Source organism: Falco rusticolus, chromosome 1 (assembly GCF_015220075.1).
Source record: "Falco rusticolus isolate bFalRus1 chromosome 1, bFalRus1.pri, whole genome shotgun sequence".
NCBI classification, from domain to species: domain Eukaryota; kingdom Metazoa; phylum Chordata; class Aves; order Falconiformes; family Falconidae; genus Falco; species Falco rusticolus.
In genome coordinates this window covers 27,438,413-27,465,178 of record NC_051187.1, presented here as the reverse complement: position 1 = coordinate 27,465,178, position 26,766 = coordinate 27,438,413, and the positions used below count along the sequence as shown (strand labels likewise).

Sequence of the window (26,766 nt, the reverse complement as noted above, 5' to 3'; positions counted from 1 at the left end):
TTTGCAGGCACGTTACACAAACTCCTTAGGGAGTCCAGCAATTTTAACTCAGTAAAGGTTAAAAGGTAAACTCCATAGGTTTACTTTCCCTGGGGAACCAGCATTTTTCTAGGTCTGTCCTGAGGCATTAGCCTTGCTCAGCAATCCCAGCCTCGTGGGTGTGATTTCATTTTTAACAAGGAGCTTAAGCTAAGTCATCTTTAGCCACTTCCCATCAAGAAGGAGGTCCCTGGCCCTCGGGGCTGTTGGCACCAATAGCCAGGGCTGCAGCGTTGCACCCAGGCCACAGCTCAGCCACCTCTTGCAAGGGGTAGGTGCCGCAGCCTGGAGAGCTGGGTAGACCCAGGGTATTTCTAGCAAATTTGGGAGCTGCTCCTCCTCCCGGTGCTTAACAAAACCCTAGCTGCAATTGCACAGGAGCCTGTGCCTCTGAGAGGGGAACCTGCACAGGCCCAGTGGCTAGCTGGGGATGCGTGTGCTCCCCAACATGCCTCCAAGTCCCTTCTGACACGCACAGCAGAGCAGCTGATCAGCTGTCCCAGGAGCTGCCACTCCTGAGCACCATGCATGACAGGGTCACGCTCAGAGCCTGGGGATGTGCAGGACACCTCTCTGGCGAGCCATCCCCTGGGTATTAGCAGTCATGCAATTAAACTAAGTCACTTCTGGTGTCTGCAGAGGTCAGCGAGCCTGCAGTCCTGCATGCGTAATGAGAACATGATACATTTGTGTGTATTTTCCCTTTCTAATTATACCCTTCTGTCAGCAGAGGGGATGACATTCGCGTTGCCGCTTTGCAGTCTTGTAAGCCGTGCCGGTGGCAGCGTGAGGTGACATCTGTCCTTGCTGGAGGGGACATGAGCTTTGCCCTGTGGGAGTGGGAATGGCCCATTCCCAAGGCATCCAGGCTGCTTTCCAGGTGCAGACCTTGGGGGGACCTGTTGCTCTGGCACACAGGATCCCACCCAGCACGGAGCCTGCAGTGATGCTGGTTCTCCGTGCTACAGGTGGGCACTGCAGCCTGTCTGGGTCCTGCATAGAGAACCGCCTCTGCTGTGGTCACTCTGCCCTGCCCAATGCTCTGCTGATCACAGCTCCTCCTGCTGAAATGTAATTGGTGGCCATATATATCCCCAATGGCTTAATTTCTAACTCAACCAAGTGAGGCTGCAGCAGAGGCTTTTTGGGGGGCTCTACCTTGCTCTCCAGCTTCTCTGCAGTCTGCCTGAGCTCGCTGCATGCCTGCTCGGATTTTTCCAACTTCCTTCTCAGCGCCGCCAGCTCCTCCTAGGGAAGATTGCAAAAAAACCACATATGGAAAGCTCCAGCATCCTCAGTTTATTTACAAAAATCTTGTTTTCTGTTAAAAATAAGTGGGAGAGACATAACTGCCTTATTAATAAAATTTACCAGGCAACTTTGAAGGCTGCTCACTGCAAATTGCCAGGACTACAGCTCCTGACATGAATTTCATTGGAGGGAATGTCAGCTTTGGTGTGCTCACAGAGCACATTTTATGAGAAAGAAGCAAACCTCAAAAGCCTGGGATGAACAGCCAAACGTCTGAATTTTGCTCATGGAGCATTCCTGGGGCCCTGGCAGGCTATCACAGAGTGGTTGCAAAGGCACATTTTTTTCTGTGATTCTTTTTCAGGCAGCTTGACTGTAACGGCAGAAAGAGCTGCTCGGTGCAGTCTTGTGCTGCTTTGATGTCCAACAATGAGCAGAAGCAGAACATGCAGAGTCGTGATAAAACCAGAGGTTAACGGTTGATGGGGTCTGATAGATCCCAGGTGGGTTTGGAGAGAGAAACAGAAACTTTCGCAGCTTTTATTTCATCTGATCCAGCCTGAAAACGTCTTGTTAAAACCTCACTAAGGCAAGAGGAGGAGCAGGATGCCAGGGAAGACGGACTAAGAATTTAGCACAGGTCTCAGATGGTGCAAAGGGGCAGAGGGTGCCCCTTCCCAGGTCAGCAAATGACCATTTATGTCTCACATCACCAGTGGCAGTGCAGATGGAAGCCAGTACAGCTCTGGTAACAGTATGGAGCAGAGTGTCCTGTGTCAAGGATGTGTTTGGCTGCCCATCATCTAGTACCCCACAGACCGATGTGGGATACCCACCCCAAGGGGCTCAGCTCAGCGGACCCAGCCCCAGCGAGCTCGCGGGGAGCATGGGGAGGGCAGCAGGGCAGCCATGGTCCTGGGATGGGGCTTCAGCTGCAGGGACATGCTGCCTTTGTTATAGTCCCTCTAAGGAAGAAGGAGAGTTATTTCTCCACTCCACAGCTCTGCAAAACACATTACTCAGAGCAAAAACCACAGTGCTAAGAACAGATGATGACTTCTGGATGGTCAGAATAACATCTCTTCCCTGGCAAAAGTGACTTCCAATTTGACCAACCCACCAGGCAGAGCCCCTAAAGCATCCCTTCCCATCCCATCCCCTCCCGTCCTGTCCCATCCTGTCCCATCCCGTCCCGTCGCTTGGTGCATACTTCTTTTGCACGAAGTTGTTCCTCCGCAAGGTTAATGCTGAGCAAGGGACGCACACGGCTCAGCAGCTGCCACCAAGGCCAGTGCCTGACCACCTGGAAGACCACCAGGTTCTTCTGGATGCAGCGGATGGCGAGGCGCTGGATCTGCAGGGAGACACAACTGTTAGTGCCCCTCACCCAGCCATGACCAAGCCCACCAGGAAGAACCAGGCTGGGGTGCCGGGCTGGAGAGGGATGAGGTGGTGGAGGAGCGCTGCACCACAGGGGATGGCATCTCATGGCTGCCCAAGGGGCAGGGCAAGGGGGGTACCCTTTAAAGAAGCAGCCTTCTCTGCTCAGAAGTGCTGCAATTTGGATGCTCTGTGCTGTATTACAGCAGCGCTGACCCTCTGCAGCAGCCTGAGCCCCTGCTGAAGTGGGCACAGGGTATCCACACCCCACAGGATGGATACCTTCAACCTCTTGAACTTCTGACGGCTGAGGAAGCCCTTGCAAGCAGCCTGGAGCAGGATCACCTTCTGGGCGATCAGCTTGTCACGTTGCTTCTCCAGCCTGGAGATGACCCCCGGTTTCAGGAAAACCTGACAGCAAGCAAGAGAGGTTACACATCCCGAGGACAGGGTCTGAAGCCTGCCCGCAGCCAGCAGGATGTATTTCTGCCTAACACCTGGCAGCCTCCCCTGAGACCTGCAGGAGACCAAAGGTCCTTGGACCAGCTGAGACCACCGAGCGTGACCCCTGCATCAGCCCGAGATGCCAGGCTGGAAGGGGGCTTCAGCAAATGTGGCCGAACGCACAATGTGCCAGTCTGCCCCATGTCATGAAGGTACCCAAGGCAGCCTGGCACCAGCCAGCCTGGGGACACTCATGGGACAGCAAGAGGGAGCTGTGTCCGTCCCATCCACAAGCCCAGCAGCAGGATGGCTGCACATCCCGGAGAGCATCTTCAACCCACCCTTACATCTCCTGTCCCTGGGCATCACCAAAACAGGGTGTACAGGGCTGCCCAGGTGCCACTGACTCCCTGAGGACGAGGGTGCTGAGTGCCCTTTGGGATCCAGCCCTCACACCTCATGCATGCTGGCATTTGCTCTTTGTCCCTGACTCCTCTCACTCCTCCCTTTCGACATAGGCATCAACTGTTAAAAGATGCAAGTCCTTAAAACCCTTCCCTGGGGCCACTGCCCATTTCCCACCCACTGCGAGGGCTACGGCATTCCTGACAGTGTACATACAGATAACGACAAAGATGCCAGTTTACAATAGGAAAAAAAACCACAACTACATAATTTTCTTTAAGTGAACTTGTCAGAAAGACCTCATAAATTATATAGACTTGCTGATGCCATTGAATTTAGCTCAGTATCGACCTGTCAGAGTGTAAGATATCTCTTGGTCATTGCCTGATGACGTTCTCGGGATATGGGACCAATCGCTCCATATTATTGTACACCATTTGCATAATACAGCTTTAATAAAAACTGAATTACGCTTGTGAAGCCGGTGGTACACTTAAAGAGCTGCATTTTAAAGATGCCAAATTGAATCAAAGAACAATTCCAAGGAAACTCACTTTCTTGAGATAATGCTATGATTGCTCCACCACCTATTTGATTGTCTCATTAATGCCGGTATTAACTTCACAAACTAGGGAGTTTTAGAAGCTAGTACAAAATCAATGCTCAAAGCAATGGCAAAACTAACTCCTCTATAACAAGATGTGGCTAGAGCTGCTATCATGCTATTGATTAAGTACAAGGGTTTCATAGAAGAGATAATTGCAAACTGCACTCTGCAGGATAAAAGAAAGTTATTTTGTTCCACAGAACCATTTCACAAATTCTTTCTTTATAGACTCTGAGAGCTGAAGGCAAGCACACATGCAAAATTAAATTTTCTTTGAGATTATCACATTTAAGTTCAAATGTTGTTGCTGTGACAATTCTTGCATCTGCAGCTGCCCAGCCTAGCAGTGTTACCCTAGCCCACCAAAACCATCAGCTGCTCAAGCTCCATTTATTGTCATGAGACATCAAAGGTAACTAGGGACTTAGATGCAACAAGGGGCCAGATTTTAATAATTAGGTACACAGTTTACCCAAGCTAGTGCTTTCAAATGTGCATTAGGAGCCTTCTGCTTTGATTTTCAGTGAGGCTTGGCTTCCCAGCCCACCTGGGAACCTCAGGGAGCAGCAGAGGAGGGGCTCTCTCTCCAGTTTGGGGAGCTTTGGGCAGCTGGCAGTGCCCAGTGGGGGCTGGCTGTACCCTTAGGCACCGAAAGCAATGGGGAAGCAGAGACCAAAGTGGTCATACCTGGCTGCGTCCTATGGCAATGCTCTTCTTCTCCAGATCCAGCACCTGGAAGAGCTCCTCTATAGCCTGTGGAGAAGCAGCACATCATGCAATTGCTCACAAAACATTTATACCCTGGTATGAACCTGCTGAAATGAGGTACAGGGACCCCTAGTCCTTATAGACACCCAGTAAAGGGTGCATCCTGGTGTGCTTTCATTTCTGCCTCCCCATGGAAAGGTACACCTACCCAGCCCGAGAGCAGCCTCCAGAGCAGCTGCCCCAGCCTCACCTCCCAGTGCGAGAAGGGCTTTCTGCCCTGGAGGCTTTTGGCAAGATGGGGAGCAGAGATCTGCTGCTGCGTGCAAGATTTTCCCCCTTTTGCTGCCACCCTTGGTCTGGAAGGACCCCGATGCATAGGGCAGGTATGGAAGGACGTTACTCAGGGGAAGGTAAGAGCCTGTCCTGGCACTGTCCAGCCAGGGTCCCCAGCTGTGCTGTGCAGCTGTGAGCCCTCAGTGCTCCCCTCCTGCCCAGCTTGGCAGCAGCTCAGCCTGTAGAGCCAAAAGCAGGGGGGAAAGCACCGAGTTCCCCCACAAGCTTGCCAGTGCAGAGCTGAGCCCTCACGGGGAGGCAACCAGGAGATTAGTCCTGAGCCGTAGGAGAAGCCTGGACTCAATTACTCTGAGCTTTGGACCAACATGCGAACGTAACAGCCAGTAACATCATACATTTCCCCGGCGCAGCAAACGTCATCTGGAGTGATTTGAAAGCCCCAGGGCTACAGAAATTGCAACAAAAATCCTCCACTAATACTTCACAGCATACAACATGAGGCTTTGGCGGCCTCATGCATCTCCTCTATGAAGGACAAACCCGTGCACAAAATATTTCATCACAGCCCTGGGAGCACCTTGCTGCAGCAGAACTGCACCCCTAGCCCTCACCTGCAGCTGTGCATGCACCAGGGCGAGGTGGGGATGGAGCATGTCAGTGCACGGGGGTATGGACCACCACGGTGCATGAACCCATGTGCCAGAGGTGAGGAAGCACCAGCACCGCGGCTGTGCCCCGCTCCTGCGATACTGCTGGGACTGAGGCCGGGCACAGGGCTGTGCAGGACAATCCCATCCCATCCACAACGGTGGGGCTGGTGCAAGCACGGGGTCAGTTATCGCTGCACAGTCACCCTCGCTACAGACCAGCATCTCTTGTTCCAGCAGCCGAGTTACTGCAGCTTACTGGGAAGAAGTCTCCAGCTAACAAAACCGTGTGGCAACAAGCTCCAGGAGGATGGGATTTTTCAAATCCCCTGCTTACATGCTGCCAACAGGGCACCCTCTGCCTCCTTACAGCATTTAATAACAATATTGACCTTTTCCAACTGTCAAACTTGTCTTATTAAATCCCAAGGTCTTAACTGAATTTGCACACACTGGCTGGCAGTTTGCACAACAGAGCACATGCCCATGTTTAATTCATCTCCTCTCAGCTCTTCCCGGCTCTCAGTGCTTCTTGCCTCACTCATAGCCTGTTCCAGGGGCAGAGGAGGTTGTCCCCAGGTTTTGCTACATATTTATTATGAAACCGATAAAACTGGCAGATCTCCACCTTCATTCCCGAGCTCCTTTGACTTTCAGGCTTTGTGGGATGAGGCTAAGAGCCACCCTGGGCTGCTGCTTTACAGGTGCCTGAAGGCAGATGATGCCCAGTCCCCAGGAAGCCCCATGGTCGCTGCTCTGTTGGGTCCCAGGGAATGCTGCCTGGTTGGTCTTCAGCCAGCTGGGTTTTGGGGAGCCATGGAGAGGGATGGGGTGCTGCCATGTTTGGCCATAGCAACACACAGATCCTGGCCCCTGCACATGCCTCCAGTCCCACAGTTTGTGCCCTGTCCTAACAAGACCTACCAGGAACACAGCCAGAGCACCAGATGATCAAGACACAGCCCTCAGCAAGCAGGCTTTTCAAAGCTGTCTCCTCTTGAGTATTAAAAAGAAGCAATAACAGGCTTCATTTCCAGGCTGATTTCTCCAAGTCCTCTCCACGGTGCAATAACGTTGGCAAATGCAGCCCACACCAGGCATGTTTACTGCCTTTGTAAAAACAGTCCTCAGGGGGAGAAACTGGGATGAAGAGCTGAGCTTGGCTGCTCTGCCAAGTTGCTGGAGGACCCATGTCCCTCCGTGCTCAGGCACGCATGGGCAGGGTGAAGAGAAGCAGGCTGCAAAGCCACCCCCTGCAACCCAGTGCTGCATGAGGCTGCACCCACGCAGGACACAGAGCCGCTGCCAGATCACTCCTGATCATTGCTAGAGATCTCTGACCCTACGGGCTGACCCCACAGGCTTCCAAAACCAGTCGCTGTTTCTCGGCAGCACTGTGAACGCTGGTGTGCTACTCTGAGCCCTGCTGAATGGGGTTGTACTCCTTCATCCCTAGTGCCTGGGCACAGCCTTGTGTTTAAGAACCCCCAGACCTGCACTGAGAACCCTGCTACCAAAGCTTCTCAACAGCTGTCCAGATGTGTGTTCCCACCTGTGGTGGTTCCTGTGGCAACAGAGCAAAGGAGCATCACCCACAGCTGTGACGCCAGAGCTCGGCAGCCCACAGACCTGTGGGTACTGAGCCTACAGCAGATAAAGGAATAATATCAGCAACACCAAATGCCTGAGTGAGGCCCAGGGCAGGGGAATGCTGGTGTGATCCAGCCCGTTTGGAGGGAGCACAGCTGGGCTCATGCAGGGTACGGGCAATGTCAGCACAGGGGCTGCCTGCAGGGACCTCCAGGAATTGCTCCTTGTTGCAAAGAAAGCCCTGACCACGTTAGGCAGGGCTGGAAGAGCCCTGGCACTGGCAAAGGCCCATGTAGGGCTCTCAGCCCACATTCCCCAGCCCAGCCCAGCACACACCTTGCTCTCATCCGGCACCTCGTAGGCAGAGGTGTGCTTCTTCATGACCTCCGGAGCCAGGACCTGGAAGCGCCTGCGGAACTGGGTCAGAAGCAGGCGATCCGCATACCCTGGGGGCAAATAGACACGGCTGGGGACCACACCAGCCCAGGGGCATGCGGCTTGCACCAAAGTATTGGGGAGGGAACCAGTTGTGGGGAGCTGCTGCGAAGGGTGGCACCTCCTGTGCACAGCTAAAGGCATAGCAGGTGGTGGGTATGGGGGTGATCTGCCCCTAGTGGAGAGAAACTGATGCAGTGAGGGCAGGGCAGAGGGAGTAGAGAAGCAGCAGGGATGCGCTTGAGATGGTGAGATGCCATCCCAGCACCTCGTGTCATGCAGAAGGTGCCCCACAGCCTCCTGCATGGATCCCTCTCCCCCTGGCATGGACTGTGACCATGGTTGGTGCAGGTCCCGCCTGACACATGGATGCTCCAGGGGAGCTCCCACTGGAGCTGCAGCTGCCATGCCCAGGCTGTGCCGCCCGGTAGCACTGCAGGCTGCAGGCAGGAGAGGGGCTGGGAACCCCTGCAAGAAACAGCAGTAAAACTTGGGGGTTTTGATGTAGGGCTGACAAGAGGAGAATGATGAGCAAAGCGTGGAAGCGCTGAGCCACCAGCAGGGCAGCACTGGTAGACAGGACTGGCACTGCACACGGCAGTGGCGAAGGGCCGGGCGTACCGATGCGGTGGAGGCGCAGGGCATCCATGAGCTGGGTCCCCTCCAGCTGGGTTCGCAGGGCTGCCACATCCAGCTGCAGGGTTGTGTCGGGCGGTGCGGGGAGCCGAGGGACTGGCCCCTCTGCCCCCACTCCTGGGAGGAGGCAGTGGACAAAGTGCAGCTGGGACCGTCGGAGAAGGTTGACGAGCGCGTCCTGCCAGGCAAGCAGAGGTCAGTGTGGACAGAGGGGGACAACGGGGCAGCACGTGACAGTAGTGGGAAATGCTCCCCATGCACCCGCTGCAGGATGTCTGGGCAGGTAAAGGAGTCATCCTCAGAGCCCTCAAAGCCCTCAGTGCTCTAAAGCATGTTAGGAACAACCGCTTCAGTCAGAGAGGTGACCCCAAGATGCAGGTCACAGATGCTGAGCAGGACCCTTCCTCCTAATGTCCCGTGTTTTCAGTTGATGGGCTACAAAAAGTTACCAGGGTCGAGGATTGCCGGACAGGTGTTTGCCAGGACAGCCAGGACCACAAAGTGGACTGGCCAAGGAGTCAGCTGAGCCTCATCTCCTCAAGAGAGTTTAGCCACCTAATTATGGCTGAGATAGCAGAAGCTTGGAATGTCCCCAGCACGGAGGGCCAGTCTACTTGTCTGAGTGCTTAAGAGGATTAAGTAGCAGCACAGCAAGGTGTGTGTGTAATCTGCTTAATGATTTGTTTGCCTGGGATGCTTTCCCTGAGTGACAGCAGCGCTGGGGAGGCTCGCGGCCACTCGCAGCCAGAGCAGAATCCTGGACTAAAAGCCCTGCAGGGACACAGAGCCACAACGGTGGCCACCAGCCCCATGGTGCACAGGGTGCCTGCCAGGGGGTGTAGGGCTCCCCACTAAGGAGGAGTGTGTGAATGGCAGGGTGTCGGTGTGAGATCAGGATATGCAGTGCTGCAAACACCCCAACCCACAGCCATGAGGGGTCCGGTGCCCACACTCACCGCCTGCAGTTTGAGCTGAGCACACACCGACCTCCGCTTCACAGCTGCGATGCTGCTTGCAAAGGTCTTCCTCACGCAGCTGTTGCGGTGCAGGGCCGCCTGGGAGCATCCTTCCAGCCCTGCCACAGCATGGCAGGCCAGTGGTGCCCATGAGCGCAGCAACACCAGCTCCTTCACGGCATCTCTGTCAGGGCGAGCAACAAGATGGGGTGGTGGGGCCATGGTGGTGCCAGGGAACCTCTGCTTCCCAGCCCCTTCAATGGGGATACAACGCCCAGCACCCCAAATTCAACATTGGTGCTGCTGCAGGGCACCCGGCCATGGAGTAAAGCAGTGTGCTGGGACACCCTCCACCTCTCTGTTCCTCCCTGGTTTGGGCACTGAGCTATTCACTGTTGTTAAAACTTCCCTGAATTGAAGCCCGAAACAAAATGAGCTGGGGAGTGTTTAAGCAGAAGGCTAAAATCATCCCGTGTGCACAGACAGCTCGATTACATTTCAATTCCAATTTAGTTTACAAGGTGCCTCGAAGCAGCGGGGGAAACCTGTGTGGTTGCTGCACAGTGAGCTGCCCTTGGCTGGCAATGCCTCGCGGCACCGGCCCGTGCCAGACGCCCAACCCTGCAGCACTGCAGAGCCGAGGACATCGTGGGGTCCCCTTGGTGGCCCCCACCCTACCCCCTGGCCACACCCACAGGAGGGGACCCCCACTGAAACATCAACAGCACAGATCTGCTGACTTGCAGAAACCAGGCAGCTTTGATGGAGAGCAGCTCACCACGGCATTATTCACCAGCTCACTCTGTGGCGTCTACTGTGATCACAACGTGTGCATCTGGCTGTCAGTCAGCCCCGGGGTTTGATGGCTGTAAGTCAAATCACTTGACATCTGCTCCCCCCACCTTAACTAAACTCTCAGGATTCCCACAAAGCTGCGTTGAAAGGTGTGGGGTTTTTTCCTGGCTTTCTTGTAGTTTTTCCCCTGGGTGATGCTGGACTCCAGCAATGCAATGCCAGTGTTGGCAAGTGCCTCAGGCAACCCCACAGATGGGATCCACTTGAGATCCCATCCCCTTCCTGCCCACCCAAGGGCAGATTAGCTCTGTCCCCCAGGCTGTGCATTGGGCAGGAGGTGGGGGGACGCTCAGGGACACCTTACAGCCAGCACCAAGATCACTGCCCACTCTGGCTGCCTGCAGCTCCTCTGACCTCAGCCAGACTGTGGGTCCTCTCCTCTCTGTTGGGATGCCCCACGCAACCCTCTGCCTTCCATACCCCAAACGGCCTCTTGGAGCTGGGGCAGGTTTGCAGTCTCCAGCCCCAGCCTCCCCAACCCATTCCCACGGCCGTGGGGATGGCTGCTGGCGCCGTGACACCTCCCCTGTACTTACACCTTGGACTGCTGCAGCACCTGGATGGCGTTTTGTGCTGAGAGGTTGAACTTGGCTTTGTTGACCCAGCCCGTGAAGTCGTAGCGCACAGGGTCCGTGCCCAGCTGGTGGGAGATCTCAAAGTGCAGCACCTGCTCGCACTTACGCATGTAGCCATCCCCTGCAATAGCAACAGCACCCCAAAATCGCCCAAGAGGAAAAGCCCAGCAAGCAGTTTAGTTTGATACGTGATTTCTTAAATTTCAAAAACTAGATGGTGATGCCAAAGGATGGGCAGCCGAGCTGACCCCAACTTACCCTCCTGGTCAGGTCTCTTCGTGGCGAAGTAGGAGCACAGGCGGTCGAAGGCAGTGCCATCCCCAGAGTCTGGGATCAGCACCTCCTCATCCAGGATCCACAGCAGCCCCCTGCGATCGGCCCCCGGGCTGCCAGGCAGCGCCTGTGGCTGCCGGAGGAAGATGGCTCTGGGTGACAGGGAAGGGGCAGGAGGGCTGCCAGCAGCTGGATCCAGCCACAGCCATGCCAGCCTGCTCCCACCTCACCCCCATCCTGCCCTCCAGTGCCACTGCCCAGCTGTGTCCCCTGCCCCAGACCAGGCTTCTGGCCTGATCCAGCTCTGGACATCACCCCCAAGACCTCCACAGTCACGCAGTGTCCCAGAGGGACCAGTCATCCTGGCTCTGCAGCCAGGCTGGGAGGGGTGCCCGGGGTGCAGGGCTTGACCAAGAGCAGGGCTTATATTTTAGAAAGCCAAAAAGGTCTTAGTTAATGCTGTGCCCCCTCCACCACTGCAACACCCCGGGCTGCTCTGTGCAAAACACACCACAAGGTCCCACTCTGTCTCTGAAAGCATCACTCCTCTGAGCAGGAGGATGCTTCGAGCACAGCCAGAGCAACCAGCATCCCCCACGGCCACAGGGACAGGTTACCTGTGAGGAGCTCAGGTCGATGATGGACAGCGTGGCCAGTGGAGAGCGCTCTGGAAGATCAAAAGACACCTCAACATTTTCCTGGAAAACATTATTTAAAAGCTTGTTTCAGTCATGGTCTGGCATCTGAAAGCCAAGAGGAGGTAGGTTTGCATGGAGTTGGGGGAAGATGGTGCACGCCCTGCTCCTGCTCGGCTTTGCAGAGATCCGACCCCAGGGGAGTGGAGCAGCCACTGGAGACACCTTCACCACACACGGGGGCATGGCCGCATCTGCCCCCTGGGCAGGGCTGTCAGGGCCACCATGCCCCCCGGGCGTCTGCAGCGCTTTGTGGATGCCAGACAAGCTGCATAAATCATGGATATGATAACAACTGAAGACTTAAGAAAGCACCAAGAAAACAATAAATTATTTAATTTGCAGCTTGCAAGGCTTCAGGCTGCAGGGCTCACCCACCACCCCCAGCTCCAGCACCCGCTCCCGATCCACCAGCACTGTGCCCTGGAGCAGGGGGAGCCCCCCGCGATGGGCACAGTAAGCAAGGCTTGCTCTTGCTCACGTATGAACCGGGGATGTTCAGCAGAAGTTGTAGCTTTAGTGTCTCTCCATGGTAACACACGGTGAGATTTTGTTCAGGACTCAGGCCTGCAGCCTGAGCATGCAGGTGGGGCTGAGAGCAGCAGCAGGGCCCAAGTTTCTTCCTACCAAGGGCACATGCCACTACCACCCTCATGTGGGACCCAACTCTGGGAGAAAATGTGTCACTGGGGCTCAGGCTCACAGAGACATGTCCTGCACCAGGGCAGCCGTCTTCAGACAGCAACAAAGCCGAGGCAAGACGAGCCTGCTGAGCCCTCCGCCATTTCAAGCTTGACAACACATTCATCACTAGTGAAGAGCAAGCATGTATATACTTACTTGGCACAAGTGATGTGTGAATATTAAGCTATGGGTATTCAAGTACTTTCCCAGGGTTAGAGGTATTAATGTAACTTCTGCAAGCCTAACAAGTTCATCTCTCCTTGTAGAGCTTTCAGCAGCTCATTTCTGCAATAATTTATCATTTCCCCTTCTACTCTGGATTATTCATCTCCTGAGGAAAAACTCAACTGCACCAACAGAAGGGCACGAAGCCTCCTGAGCTGGAACAAGTATGTCCAAAGAGATACCAAGGCAGCCTGGCATCTCTGGCATGTCAGAAATACCCAAGAGGATCTGTGACTGGGGTGGCAAGGCAGAAGAGAGACCCAGCTCAAAGCCACCACTCTATACAGACCCCTCATCTCTGCAACATCCCTCCTGATGAAGCTACTGAGTGTGTTATTTGGTTACACAACGGCAGGGCACAGGGACCCGTTGGGTCAAAGACAGCCCCGTCCCCAGGTGCTTGGAAGCTGCTCTCCAGGATGCTGCTCTCACCCCTTGCTCCTCACCTCTCTGTACCTCTCCATTTCCAAAACAAAGGTTTTCTCATAGAAGAGAGCCTGCAGCCGCTCGTGCACGTAGTTGTGGCAGAGCTCTTCAAAAGTCGCCGCTCGCTCACTCCGCTGGTGCCGTGGGTTGTGAAAGCCAGGAGTGTCCACCACCGCAATGGAAGCCATGGAGAGGCTCTGGGAGGAGAAAGACCTGGGGAAAGAACCGCACACACCACCAGGTTTTACCCATAGATGCATCTCAGCTCTCCCTTCAGAGGTAACACTGCCTCCTCTCCACAACGTGCACATCCCTGGGTGGGCACCATCCCATGTAGCAGTGACCAGCCCAGTGCTTCCCCCCTCCCTCTCTCCCAGTGTCTCCTGTGAGGGAGCACCCACACCTCCTGGCACAGCTCCTGTGATTACCCCTTTTGCTTCACCCACCTCTTCTTTGATCTATTTAAGCCAAGCATCTCCTCCCAGCCTGGATGGAGACACATGGCACCGACTGCTCCTAGCCTGGCCTAACAAACACTTAACAGCGGGCTGGGGCCAGATGCCGCCCTTCCCATGTTTAGCCCCATCCTGGCACTTAAGGTATTTAAAGTACTACATCTTCATCCAAACGTATTAAGTTTGATGGAGCAATTAATTTGCAAAGTGGCTAAACTGGCATGTGACACCAACGCTGAGGACAACGGGAGCATCCAGAGCCCCAGCTGCCATGTTGTGCCACACTGTCTGTGCCATTTCTACAGGGGAAGCTGTCAGTGTTCAGCTCCTGGGGAAATCTGTAAGAGGAACATGTGTGGTCGGAGCAGCAGACATCAAGGAGCTTCTTGGGAGAAAGAGAGTTGTTTACTTCTTCAAATGCTGCTTGCAGACTTTTCCAGTATTTCAGATAGGGACAGCAGTGGAGTCTGACCATGGGAAACCTCTAAGATTGTTTTTAATGCTCATTTCTGAAATAGGCATCGCAGTGTGCTGCTTCCCCAGCTGCATTGCTGCCCCTTTCCCCACAGCCCTGCTGACAAGGCAGCCCACCACTGCTTCAGTGAGACTCAAGGGGATGCATTTCTCCTGGGTGGGCACGGGCCACTGAGGATGCCAGCACCTCCGTGAAAGCACAGGGTTGAATGAAGAAACAAAACAATTTATGAATTCCTTGCAGATTTTCATCACAGCACCCTCCTGCAGCTGGAGTTGAAGCTTCAGGTTCACCATTGCCATCGACTGAGGAGACAGTATTTTCATGATGCACCGAAACCTGCCTCTCCTCCTGGATCATTGTTGCAATAGCTTAATAGGCTTTGGTGGGCTGGTGTGGAAAATAAAGCCAGGCAAAACAAAGCTACCTTTAAAGGGAAGAGGGGACCTGGGACACATCCCGAGCTAATGCTATCATTCAGAAGAACCAGCAACATTTTGCTCTTCTGTCAGTCCTTTGAGTACCATCAGCAATTTCCCTTTGGTGTGTGGTTGCTAGGAATTACAATAAAAATATTCTGCAGGTTAAATAACTGCAGGTTAAAATAAACCTACAGTAACAAGACAGAGTATTTTGGGCACCAGCTTTTATGTGGATGCTGAATTCAACAAATTGACTTGTGCATTGGAACTGAGAAAATTGAATGGTTTGGGGGCCTGATCCTTACCCCAGTGTTAAATTATTCTATTTATCTGAATAGATTGTTTTGGACTTACACCACCTGAAGAAAGAGATGTATCAGGCCACAGAGGATGTCCTTGCCATCCTGGCTTTCCAGATGGAAATAAGCCAAGTGAAGACCAGCCCCTGGGGCAGAGGAAGGTGCCGCTTGCTCAGCTGCACCAGCACCCAGCAGCAGGACGCAGACCCAGACTCACAGGGCACCTCAACAGCTACTCTAGTGCCAGACCTTTCACTCTTGACACCTCGAACCTCTCCTGCAATCAAGCTTTTACTACAAAACAACCCCTACCATGCACCTGCAGGGCTCGCTGTGGGATTCCCTGACTGGTTTATTGCTCTGCTTGTACTGGTAACCTTGATTTCAGTCTGCAAAGTCACATCTATTATTAATAGGAAGCTAGGCTGCTCCTCTCAGCACCGTGATGCCCTCCTCTCCACTGCTCAGTACGTCTGCTCACAGTGCCGCCTCCCTTAGCTGCTGCAGGAGCAGCGGTGCCAGCCGGGCACCGCCGCTGTCGGGTCTCCATGCCAGGCTGCCCGTGCTGGCAGGACACACCGTGCCCTGTGCAACACCCGGACATACAGAGACTGCGGCTCCGTGGGGCCTTTCGGCCCCGCTGCCGGCTCGTGCAGGGCTGACAGCCGTAGAAGGTCCTGAGTGCAAGCACACTCTCCCAGGCGCAGATTTTCAGATAAGTGTCTTTTTTCAGCAGGCAACAGTTGCCTGCTCTGTGCCTTCCTCTGGAGAGCCCCCAGCAAAGGTTCCTCTTCAGCAACCCCAGGAGAAGGAGCCATCGCCCACAGACACCCCCAGCGCAGCCCTCAGCAGCTCCGTACCTGTTAATCAGTGACACAACTGCAGCAAAGAGCTCTTCGTAGAGACCTGAAGCCATCCCCTCCACGCACTCCACACCCGTCATCTTCGGTCCTGGCGCAGGCAGAGAGAAGAGCAGGCAAATACACATCATTTATTTCCAGCTGAGTTCAGCCCACATGGAGCCCAGCTGGTAGCAGGGGATTCCCTCGCTCGGCAGGCAGGATGACCCGCACAGCTCTCAGCCTCTGCCTGCCCCAGTTAGATAGCAGTGCATATCCACCTGCCCGCCTTCAGCTCCTCTAGTGCCTCCTCCCTAACATATACTTAAGAAATAAAACCATTGCCATGTTAAAGGCCAGTTCTGCAAGTTCTCACTTTTATCAGAATAACTTGCAGGGGCCTGGCTGTAATCCTATCGCCGAAGATGAGTCCAGTGTGGAAAAGCTGATCTTAAAGCTGGACAATATCTCACATGCTCCTGCCGTATGCATGCTGGATCTGCCTTCCTGAATTAGATCCGTATATTAATTTGAGGTTCATAATGGCTCAGCAGCAGCTTGTCCAGCAGAAGCACAGCTCCCCGCCGTGTCCAGGTCTCCTTGCAGCACATGGGTGCACAACACCAGCACAGCTTCATTTCTGCGCACGGGGGAAGGATGCCCACCCTGCTGCCCTCCTGGTTTGGGGTGTTCCCTCCCTTTTCTGGGGAGAGCTCTCACAGCATTTAAGCCACGTCACTTATCTGCCAAGGGCAGTATCTGAATTCACCTGATCTTTCCTCTTTCCGTGTCCCTAAGGGTGACAAGCAGGGTCAGCTGTAGAGCTGAGGGTAGCTACATGACAGAGGACAGTTAATGATTTAATTAATATGAATGTACTTAAATGGACCTCACTGCCATGAAAAAAAAAGGGCATATTGCCTCTCCCTGCAGCACACCCTTCATCTTCTCCTCACACAGAGCCCAGAGCAGCACAGAGCACAGCATTTCAATACCACCCATAAATAAAGGAAAAAGGGATGTAGCATCCCGGTACCTGCCGAGCTCTCTTCTGCCAGAGGCAGCTGGTGGCCGTGTGTCGTGACCTGTGCCAGTATCTGCTTCAGGTGGTGTTTGAAGACGGCGGTGGTGAGCTCCTCCAGATCGCAGCCCAGCACCTCTGCGGCATTGCTCGCATACTCGAATTTCATGAACTGCTTCCTGCCGACTGGGGAGGAAAACACAGGGAGCATGAAGGGCTCAGGCAGAGCCAGCCTGAGCGGAGCTGGGCACAAGCTTGGTGCCTCCAGCAAGCATTCCTGCCCACTCCCATGTGCAACCCCACAAAAAAATCTAATAAAACCCCAAAAGGACCACTGTTTGCAGTGCGGGATGGAGAGGCGAGCGGGGGTGCTGTGCCAGTGCACCCCAGTTCCCTGCCATTCCCCAAAGACTGCTGGATCAGCCCTTCCCTTGCATCCCTAACAGGCAATTTCAGACCAGGCACTGCCCTTGCTGACCCACTCAGAGCACCGACCCTGCAGACCACAGCCTGGATGCCCTCTGGGCAACGAGCTGGCTTGGGCAAGGCAGGCAGGAGCCGCGTGGTGGGCAGGGAAGGGGGCCTCTGCCCCCCAGCAGCACTCAGACGCTTGGCTGAAACGAGGATGCAAAACAGCTACAAATCAACCCACATCACAAGATGGTTGCCACCTTGAAGGTATGGCTGCCAGGAAGAGTTCTAGCATTGCCTCACTCGCCATCTGCGTAATGTCACTAACTCAACTGAAAAGCTTCTTCCTCCTTAAAGTCTATCCACCTCCTCCTGCAATCCCTTCTTCAGGGACAGCTCCCGTATCTCTCTCCAGGGACTGGAGTTGGTGGTCCACCGGCTCCCGCTCTCACAGCATGCAGGACGTGGGGCTGCCCTCCCTACACACGTGCCTCTGCTCACAACAGCTGTAAGGATTTTCTCAGCTTTGCACGACACTTAAATTAAAGGCTGGCTGACTCGAGAAAGGTTGACAGATTTGTCCCTTGGGCAATCATTCAGCAGAAGAGGACTTTTGGGGTTTTTTGGCCAGAAGTCAGTTCACAACTTTAAGGATTTCAAGCCAATGCTTTTGAACCTATTTTCCTTGCTACAGTGCTCCCCACTGCTCAGAGCACCCCACCTGCCCTGTGAGACCGGGCAGAGAGGAGACCTGCTCCAAGGAGATGTTCTGAGGCAATTCAGAGCAAGTCAGGAACCAGGTGGACCATGAAACTGCTGCTGCCAGCATTTCAAGAGCTTCCGTGGAGCGAACTAGCAGATGCGTTGATGGAAGTTGATGGGATTACGAACCAATCCCTCAAAATCCTGGATCACCTTCCCCAGCCCCCAGCAAAGTTTGCTGTCCCTGTCAGCCCGAGAGCAGCACTCCTCCCAGCACACAGTATTTACATCCAGCAACAGTGATTCCAGCTTAATGATTAAAATCAATAGGGAAGCAATCTGTGGGATAAATCCTTTTACAAATCCAGGAAGGAAAGATGCTGTAGAGGCAGCCAGGTGGCACAGGCTCAAGAACACGTGGGATGAGTAGAAACAGAAACAGACAAGCAAAGTTGCCCGGAGACCTCAAGGTAGCACTTTTAGGTGGTGATGGATGAGAAGCCAGCCTGGGGGCTCATGGCTAAGACGAGCCCCTAAAATACAGCAGGTGGCTGGTGGCAGGGGTTTGGGATGGAAAGCAAGAGATGGCCTCATCCTAGCCAGTCCCAGGGGGACCAGGGTGCCTGCTCCCAGCTGAGGTGATGCACAAAGCAGCAAAAAGCCACATTCCCTGGGCCTGGGGGGCTGCTTCACAGCACGCCCATGTAAGTTACCCCCCTATTCCCTTCCCCTTTGATCTTTTCCTATTATTTTTCATTCTGACTGAAGGACTCCAACATCAAGGGCTGTGCTGGAGCAGATAGAGGAATTGCCTCAAAAATCCAGGCTTTGATTTATTTTGTTTTCACTTGTTTTCATCTGAGCTGGCTGGACAGAAGCTGATTCCCATCAGACAAAAGATCTCCTCACACCGCTGGATGCTGGGGAGTGGAGGGGTTGCAGGGCCAGGGCTGCCACAGACCTGCTTTGCCATCTGGGTTCCCACAGCCAGCATCCCATGCTGCCTGCTCCAGCATCCCACACCAGCCACTCCAGCATCCCATGCCAGCTGCTCCAGCATCCCCAAGACAAGCGAGGGGCTTTGCTCAGGCCAGCCCTCCACAGTGCCATCTCTTCCTAATGAAGCAGTTGCAAGCAGGGAAACCAGTTGCTCCCACCGTGCTGCTCCAGCATGGAAGACATCCTGCTGCTCTGGGCAGAGGGATGCAGCACCACATTTCACACCTCCAGAAAATCAAACAGCCACTGTCTGACTGGCACATGGTGCCCGAGGCTGAGCAATGCTGCTTGGCATGTTGGTATCCCCCGGGCATGCTCCCTCGCCAATGGCATTTGCTCCTTTGGTGCTCCCCAGATTACACCCTCACTGTAAGCAGCTGGCGTGTGCTGAGTCAGCAAGCCCAGGGGCTCAGCAAGCCCAGGGGCACGGTGCTTCTGCAAACCCCACTGTGCCCACGGCTTGCCGAGGCGCAGATCTGCCCACCCCGCAGCCGCCAGCCCGCCTCAGGAGAGGCCAGACACCATTTCACACTTCATAAAATATAAACAGCGGCAGTGGCACGCAGCCCTCCTGGGTGTAAAGTGACCATGGTAAAACACTCCAGCTCTAACACCTAAAAGGTAATTACTTCAGCCCATTTAATATTTAAAAGAAGCAGTAAGAAAACACAGGGTCAGCACCAGCTTCATCTCACTCTCGTGCCCATGTGTTGCCCATTTTCTACTTCAATTTGGGAGGCATGAGGAGCAGCAGGGAAGCCTGGAGGGCTTACATCCCCCATCCCCCCACCCCCATACCTGCTGCTGCTGGGGCTGGTACCTGCAAGCCGACAGCAGTAGTGCCCAGGAGCAGAGGGAGCTATATCACTGGCTCGCTGCCCAGACAAGCCCTCTGCCCGTGCAAGCTGTGTGGGTTGGCAGCCCCAGTAACCTGCCTTCCCACACCCCACTGGCTGCATGGGGCACACTTTGCCAGCCTGCCCTTTTTCTTCCACTTATTTTGTCATTAAAACATTTGCACTGCTAATGGGACAAATCCATTTGTTCCTTTTTACTATCCTGGGAGGGGACAGGGAGAGAAAGGAGGCTCCTGCTGACCTGAATGGTTAATTCATTTATCCTGCACTAAATTCTCCAGTCTATTCTCTGTTGACCCATTGCCTGATGTATGACATACTAACACCTATATATAAACAAAGGGAAGAGCTATGTAATAGCATGATTAAAGAAATCTGCCATTCTGGCTGCATTTCCCCGACTGTTTGTAATAAAGATGTCAGAGCACTGAACAGATAGCGTCATAACTCGGCGTGTGGGGAGACAGCCCGCCCAGACCCAGGGCTGCAGTGGTGTTCGTTAAAATCTCTGCAAAGGAGAGGCAATGTTAACAGGAATCCCCAAGCCAGCACCCCCCAGGCCCCCAACAAGCCAGCAGCAGCAGCCAGGCTGCAGCCAGGACCCCAGCTACTCCCGGTGTTTTCTGCTCCTGCTCCCCTGGCTCCAAACCCCAGGCCACATAGGAAAACCAGCTCCCATGGTGAGTAGTGATGCGCCAGGGTGCAGACCCCCCTGGCACCCCACTGCCTGCAGGTCTGGACCTGCTCCCCACTCCCTGCATGGGGCTTGAGCTGCTCAAAACACAATTTCCAGCAAACCTCCTCATTTTGCAGACCCAGGAAGCAGAGCATGCAGCTCTACCCAGTTTGTGCTCCAAACAGGGGTCCCCCTGCCCTGGAGGGGGGATGCACCATTCTGTTTAAATCTTCTTGCCTGAGAAAAAGAAATCCTAAGGACATCCTCCAGCGTACAAGGGCTTGTGGCTGGATGGTCACTGCATGATGATCCAGCCCCTGGAGACTGTGTTGCCTTGGTTTAGGTCTTTCCCATCAGGCTTCATCAGGGCAAAACTATTGCTCCTGAGGGTTTCAACTCAAGAAACACAGAAAGCCACCATCCTACCAAAAACAAAACATGCAAAATCAGCTGCACTTCCCCCTACAGCAAGAAAACCCAGGTGCCAAAGAGTAAAAGGCTTTAACAGAGAGAGAGAAAAATTGGCAAGATCAAGAGGCCAGCCCTAACGCAATCCTTTCCAAGAATCATTTTGACGAACATGATGATGCAGGAGACAGAGGAGCCTTTCCCGTCAGGAGCGAGGTGGCCTTTCGCTCACCCATAGCACAGAGCTACTGCAAAGCCAGGGATTTAACCACCCCAGGCTGCCGTTGGGCATGGGAAAGCGAAGCTAAAGCCGGGGCAGAGGCTCCCCACGCTGGCTCCTGCTCTCTGTTCCCCTCCAACGCCAGTTTGGCTGTTGCAGTCAGTGCCGGGGAACACACAAGTGGCTCCAAGCCTCACAAACACAAGCAATGATCACCGAGCTTTCCTTGCAAAACTGTGTCCTCTGCACTTACAGGAATCCCAGGGAAAGGAGGGGCTGCTGGGGGCTCCCCCCGCTTCCCCAAACAAACTGCAAAGGCTTACAGACTCCCCAGGCAGACAGGTATCCGAGAGCATTGCCAGGTGGAGCTGCTGGGAGAGGGATGATTGGCACACGGCTTCATGATGTTGCTTCATGTGATTTACTGCCTGGCCCCTTCTGTGCTCCCCTCCTGACAGCAGCCCACACGCTGCCGGAGCACCGGGCTCGGGCTGTGCCAGCAGCAGTGCCGCAGCTCCATCCCACCCACCGCACCACGGCCACCCACGCATTTTTTCCCCTCTGCAACGGTGACCAACCCAGGGGCACCGATACATTTTTCACAGAAGGGAAATTCTGGTGCAGGGCTAATTACAGGGATGCTGTTCCCTCCTCCTTTCAGCAACAGGCAGCAATAAAAAATTAGGGTAACTCTGGGCATTGAGCTTGCATGGAACTAAGAACAAAGTGCCATCTCCACATCAATTAAGAAAAGGTCACTACATCTCAGAGGCTGTAAAACAGCAGCAATAATACGGGTTTAAGGCTTTTTTCTCAGCTCTGGTGAGAAAGCAGTAAGTCACCCGAGTCCACTCCTGATTGACATCTGCGCTCAGGAAGCTGCATAATTAATTCCAGTCAGATCCTGCCAGGTGCTTTCCCTCTCACATTTTGATGGACATCCCCATTACTGTACTTGGCTAAATGGCTTCCTGCCCTTCTGGAAACTTTCCATTTCACACAGCTAAAAGGGTGTTCAAGGGGGTTTCATCCCTGCTGCTCCTGCCAGCCTCATCTGCCTGAGACCCTGGAGAGACACAACAGGGCCCTGCACATTGGCACATGGGACCCAGGCTCAGCCCCTTAATCTGTTTCAGCCCTGGCATGACCCAAGCCCAGCTCACAAACTGCTCGATGCCTCGGTTTCCTGGGTCTGAAACACGGATGCTCCTTCTCCTGCCTCCCAAGGGCACGGTGCTGCAGCGGTGGGGCTGTGCAGGACCCAGCCGGGGCCACGGTAGCCCACGGCTGCCAGCAGCTTGATCACTGACCCCATGCTACTTGCTGGTGGTCTCCCATACTAGACACCAAAATCCTCCCCAGCTGCCTGGATGCTCCCACCCCTCTGCTGCTGTGGGGAACCAGCCCTGGCTGCACAGCGATGCGGGAGGGCAGCAGATGCAGGATGCTGCCATGACCCTGCCAACCTCTGCAGAGGGTCTGGGGGGGCTCGGAGCCTCCCTGACATGAGCAGCAGGCTCCAGCCCTGCCTCCTGCCCTTTTGGCTTTCCTCCATCCAAGGGGTTCAAGCCACCGGTTTTGCAGCAGCCTCTGCTGTGCCAGTGCACATGGGGGGGTGGGGGTAGCCACGCTTGGCTCCCGGCTGCGGCACACACATGCCTGCAGCACTGAGAGGACTTCAGTGACTTGCAGCTGCTGGAAACCCAGTCGCCTCTATTAAAGGCATGCGGTGGGAAGCCCACAGAAAGCAGCGATGCTTTATTTTTATAACAGTCAGCAAAACGGACAACTTGAGTGCGAGCTGAATGCCAACCCCCAGCTGCGCTTGAAACCTCCTTCCCAGTTAAAGAGGCGATGATGAATAAATGAAAATACGTAATATTCTGCAGCCCACAGAGGGGACTGGAAGTACTTAGGTGAATGGGTACCTAGGATGCCTCGCTGGCCTCTGGCTGCTTTCTCACAAAAAGAGCTGCTCTAACAGGTTTCAAAGGCAACGGGAAACGCTGACACCAGGACAGAGCAGGCTTGTGAAATTCAACCTTTTCTTCTCAGGGTTTGTCTAGCTGCAAATATATTTTCCACTTCCAGCCAGAAGGAGGTGGTGCTATTTCCTCTGGGTTTATTCCTAGACAAACTGAATTTGTGACGAGATGGTAGCCATCAGCAGAAGGAAAAAAGAGTGCATATAACCTGCACTGGGGCCCAGCAGCCAGAGCACGGCACGTGGTGGGGATGGCAGTGGCGGAGGCTGCGATGGCAGCTGCAGTGCCTGGCTGCGCTCCTGAATGTCAGTGAAAAACCAGCGATGAGGCTCCCTTTGGTGAGATTTCAAGGAGAGGATTTTGAATACACAACTTCAAAGTGCATGAAAGGGGAAGGGAAGAGATGGCTATCAGGAGACAGGTTTAACCACATTAAAAGAGTCATTGCCCCCACTGAGACTTTTGCTCCATCCAGCTTTGATCCATTTTTTATCCATATTTCCTTTCATTTCTCCCCTTTTGTTGAGACACGATGGGGGAATCAATACCAGAGTGAGTGATGCTGAGACATGCTCTGGTTGCTAATCCTGTACCCAAGTCTGCTCTGAAGCTACCGCCCTGCCTGGGCCCGCAATTAACATTCCCATCCATGCTGAAATAACTGTGACAAGATTTGTTGAACATTAGCACTCGATTCACTTCTAGACTGACTTACAGGATGCTTGGGATGGAACAGTCAGTAAGTTTGAGCAAACCCAGCGAAACTCTCCACAGCCAACACAGTAACCATGCCTCCATTCGCCTGCGAGCTGGTCACTCTTAACATGAGACACGTCTCCAAAATCTGCTCTCCTGAAAAATCTCAAGGCAGAAGGACTTTCTTTTTTCGCCAAGTGCCTTATCTCACACTTCAGCCTCAGACAGCAGGGTCATATTTTAGAAGTTGGAAGGGTATTAGGGGAGATGGAGATGGGGAAAGAGAACACCAGAGAGAAGGAGAAAGAGAGCTCGCTGTAAGTGACGACAGCATTCATCCTTTTAAAATAATTAATAAATGATTAATGGCATAAATTAACATAAGATGTGTTATGACATGTTGCAGAGACATTTATAAATGTCTATGGCTTAGTTTATAGCAGCCTTTATGTAGCCCTCATAAATTGAAGTGTGTAAATCAATGTGGCTGTCTCTAAAATGGGTTAGAGCACATCTTAAAATAATTTATAAGGGATAAGGCAATTTCTATATGCCTGTATTAACGAAGTCTTTATAAATACAATCTTCATCCAGACTCATCCTATTATAATTCAGTTACTGTATTAGGTACTCAAGAGGTGATAAAATTATTGCTACCTGAAGCTGTCCCTTCGCAGTGTCGTCGGGGACAACATGCCAACAAATGAGTTACCTACCCTGGACCTTCCCGAAGAGTTGGCACAAGGCAATGCCTTGCAGCCCCCGTCCTGTCTGCCCATGGCGGGGGCCAGACCTGGTCCAGAAGCCCCCACAGGGCAGGATGCCAGCGTGCAGCATTGCCCAGCTCCTCCATGGGCAACGAAGAGCCCAGAGCCACTGCCCATGCAACAGCCTCCGGTCGAGCATCGCTCCCATGCACCTCCCTGCCAGCAACGCCCCCAAGCACCGAACGCTGCTGGGATGTGCTTCCTCACCCTCCCCTACCCCCGCACTGAGATGAGGTGTAAGGAAAGGAAAGGCAGGAGCCCTGCTTACCTTTACAGGCGCCAGCAGCTCCCAGGTGGTAGATGCCAGCTAAGACGCGCCAGATGGCAGTCTGCTCCTCTGCTGTGATGCCCAGCGTGCCCATGGCAGTCCGGAGCTGTGCAAATGCTGCTGAGGCTTTCTGCTTCTCCTCCAGCTGCAGGGGAAAGAGACAGGAGGGGAAACATCACTGCCTCTGCCAGAGCACCGCAGGTGCCAGGCACAGGGGGATACATGGGGGAAACGCAAAAGGGCATGTGAAAACCATATGGGCAGCAAGGAAAAGCCAATAAGGGACCCTAGAAACAGTTCAGACAGTGGTGGGAGAAGCCCCCGGCAGATTCCTCGAGAGCCTGGTGTTAGGAACAAGCCTGGGTACGTCTCCTCATCATATGACTACACATAATTTCCACTCCCCACTTCAGGAGTGTCTGCAGAGATGTTTAGCAGCAGCCAGGGACAGACGTTTTATATCTTCTCACTTCTCCCTAAATACAAAATACACCCCCCCACAGGCGTGCTGGGGCCAGCAAACCGCTTCCAGCCACCAGCAGGACCTCATCTGCCCACCTCCAGCCCCAGCAGCCCCGGCCACGACTCCTGCAGGTTTTTTGGCAAATGCAGCCCCACAGAGAGGTCAGGGCTCTCTGCCCCTGCCCTGAGGCTGTTCCGTGCAGACACGTGCAGCCCTGGGGCAGACACTGCACGTGGGCTCCAGCAGGCAGCATCCCCATCTCAGCAAGGACCAGCCCACCTGGTGTAAAGGATTTTGGTGTGGTGGCTATTAATGAGAAAACACAACTGAGGTCTGTGATTTCTCCAGACTCAATAAAAAAACCCAAATATTTGTGACACTGGTGTTACAGCAGGAGTTATCCATCCCCACTGCCTGCAGGGATGAAGCTGCGATGCCACTGGTGAGATTTTTGCTGCTCAGCACCTGGAGCACTGTTCAGAAGGGAAAATCTGATGAATTTCCCCAAACTCCAAGTGAACCCAGACGCAGCACACCACTGCCCTGGCTTTCCTTCTGGGCTGGTTCCAGCTCCTGCTGACCCTCTGCATCCCAGCAGGAAAACCCTCCATGTTGGGACAGGGGACCCACAGGAATCAGGGACTGTGAAGGGAAGGTAAAACCCCCATCTCTGAATCCAAGCCTGCTGCTGTACCAGCAGGGTGAGGACCCACGGTACCTCACCATGCCCTCCATGGGAGCTGCTGCCCCAACAGCCAATTCCTTCAGCTGCTGGACAGGAGCAGAAGCTCCCTAATGAAGACCGAACACTGAATTCATCACTAGATGATGTAACTGCAAATTGCTGCAATTCACCCCAGCACTTTGGCTCATGGGCAATTTGCCTGATCTTTGCAAACAGCTCAGACTAATAAGGAGCTGGTGCTGGAAATCAACTGCAGTACTTTTATCCCTTAAAAATCACATTCTGGGCACTCCAAAGGATGCGCTTTTCTCCCAGGAGCTGCCACCACACCACAGGTGAACATCAGGGGTTGTTGAACCTGGAGTGTTGACCCTGGAGCAGCAGGATCTGTCCTCGGGGTGGATGGGGTGACAGTCTGAAACCCCAGCACAGACACCAGGCAGCAGCAGCCCTGGTCCTGGCAGCTCCCCCACTCCCATGGGGCTGTCAAGGGGGCTGGAGGCTGGCTGGGCAGACCCTTCCTCACACCCTGACATCCACTCCCTCCCTCCATGCACCAGTACAGCAGCACCACCCTGAGTGGCCCAGCAGCCAAGGACCCCAACATATCCTGTAGCTGGGTGTGATGAATGGGGTGTGCTACAGCATCCCACTGCAGGTGGCTGTGCAGCATGTCTCCTTACTTTTGTGAATGGCTTGATCCCAAAGGAGTTGTTCTCAGCCACCTGGTGCAAGTGCAGCATCGTCCTGAAAGTAGTTACAGAAAATGAGAGTCAAGCTCCCTCCTCACCTGCCCCCAGTACTCCCCAACCCCTTGCCCTCTCCTCAGGCAGCATCTCTGACACCCACAGAGCCCCGTACAGCAATGTCCAAGGGACCTTGACGGGCAAAGCTGCCACAGGTCTGCCCCGCACAGGGGGATGGAGCTGGCACCAGACACACCAGGACCCTTCGCCTGGGGCAGCCTGGGGACACAGAGCCTGGGGGGAAAAC

At 54.0% G+C, this 26,766-nt stretch overlaps 1 protein-coding gene across 1 annotated transcript in view; it reads right to left on the bottom strand.

Moving 5' to 3' along the window:
* The window catches only part of MYO18B (myosin XVIIIB), a 74,234-nt gene that overhangs the window by 41,441 nt on the left and 6,027 nt on the right, over positions 1-26,766 (bottom strand). The window contains exons 9-23 of the mRNA XM_037375271.1: positions 26,457-26,520; positions 24,626-24,770; positions 16,652-16,822; positions 15,637-15,727; positions 13,146-13,338; positions 11,713-11,793; positions 11,081-11,228; positions 10,784-10,943; positions 9,393-9,576; positions 8,422-8,614; positions 7,702-7,811; positions 4,814-4,879; positions 2,953-3,081; positions 2,501-2,644; positions 1,198-1,287 (exon numbers count right to left, since the gene is read on the bottom strand). Coding sequence (XP_037231168.1) covers positions 1,198-1,287; positions 2,501-2,644; positions 2,953-3,081; positions 4,814-4,879; positions 7,702-7,811; positions 8,422-8,614; positions 9,393-9,576; positions 10,784-10,943; positions 11,081-11,228; positions 11,713-11,793; positions 13,146-13,338; positions 15,637-15,727; positions 16,652-16,822; positions 24,626-24,770; positions 26,457-26,520 — 1,969 coding nt within the window. The remainder of the gene's footprint in view (positions 1-1,197; positions 1,288-2,500; positions 2,645-2,952; positions 3,082-4,813; positions 4,880-7,701; positions 7,812-8,421; positions 8,615-9,392; positions 9,577-10,783; positions 10,944-11,080; positions 11,229-11,712; positions 11,794-13,145; positions 13,339-15,636; positions 15,728-16,651; positions 16,823-24,625; positions 24,771-26,456; positions 26,521-26,766) is intronic.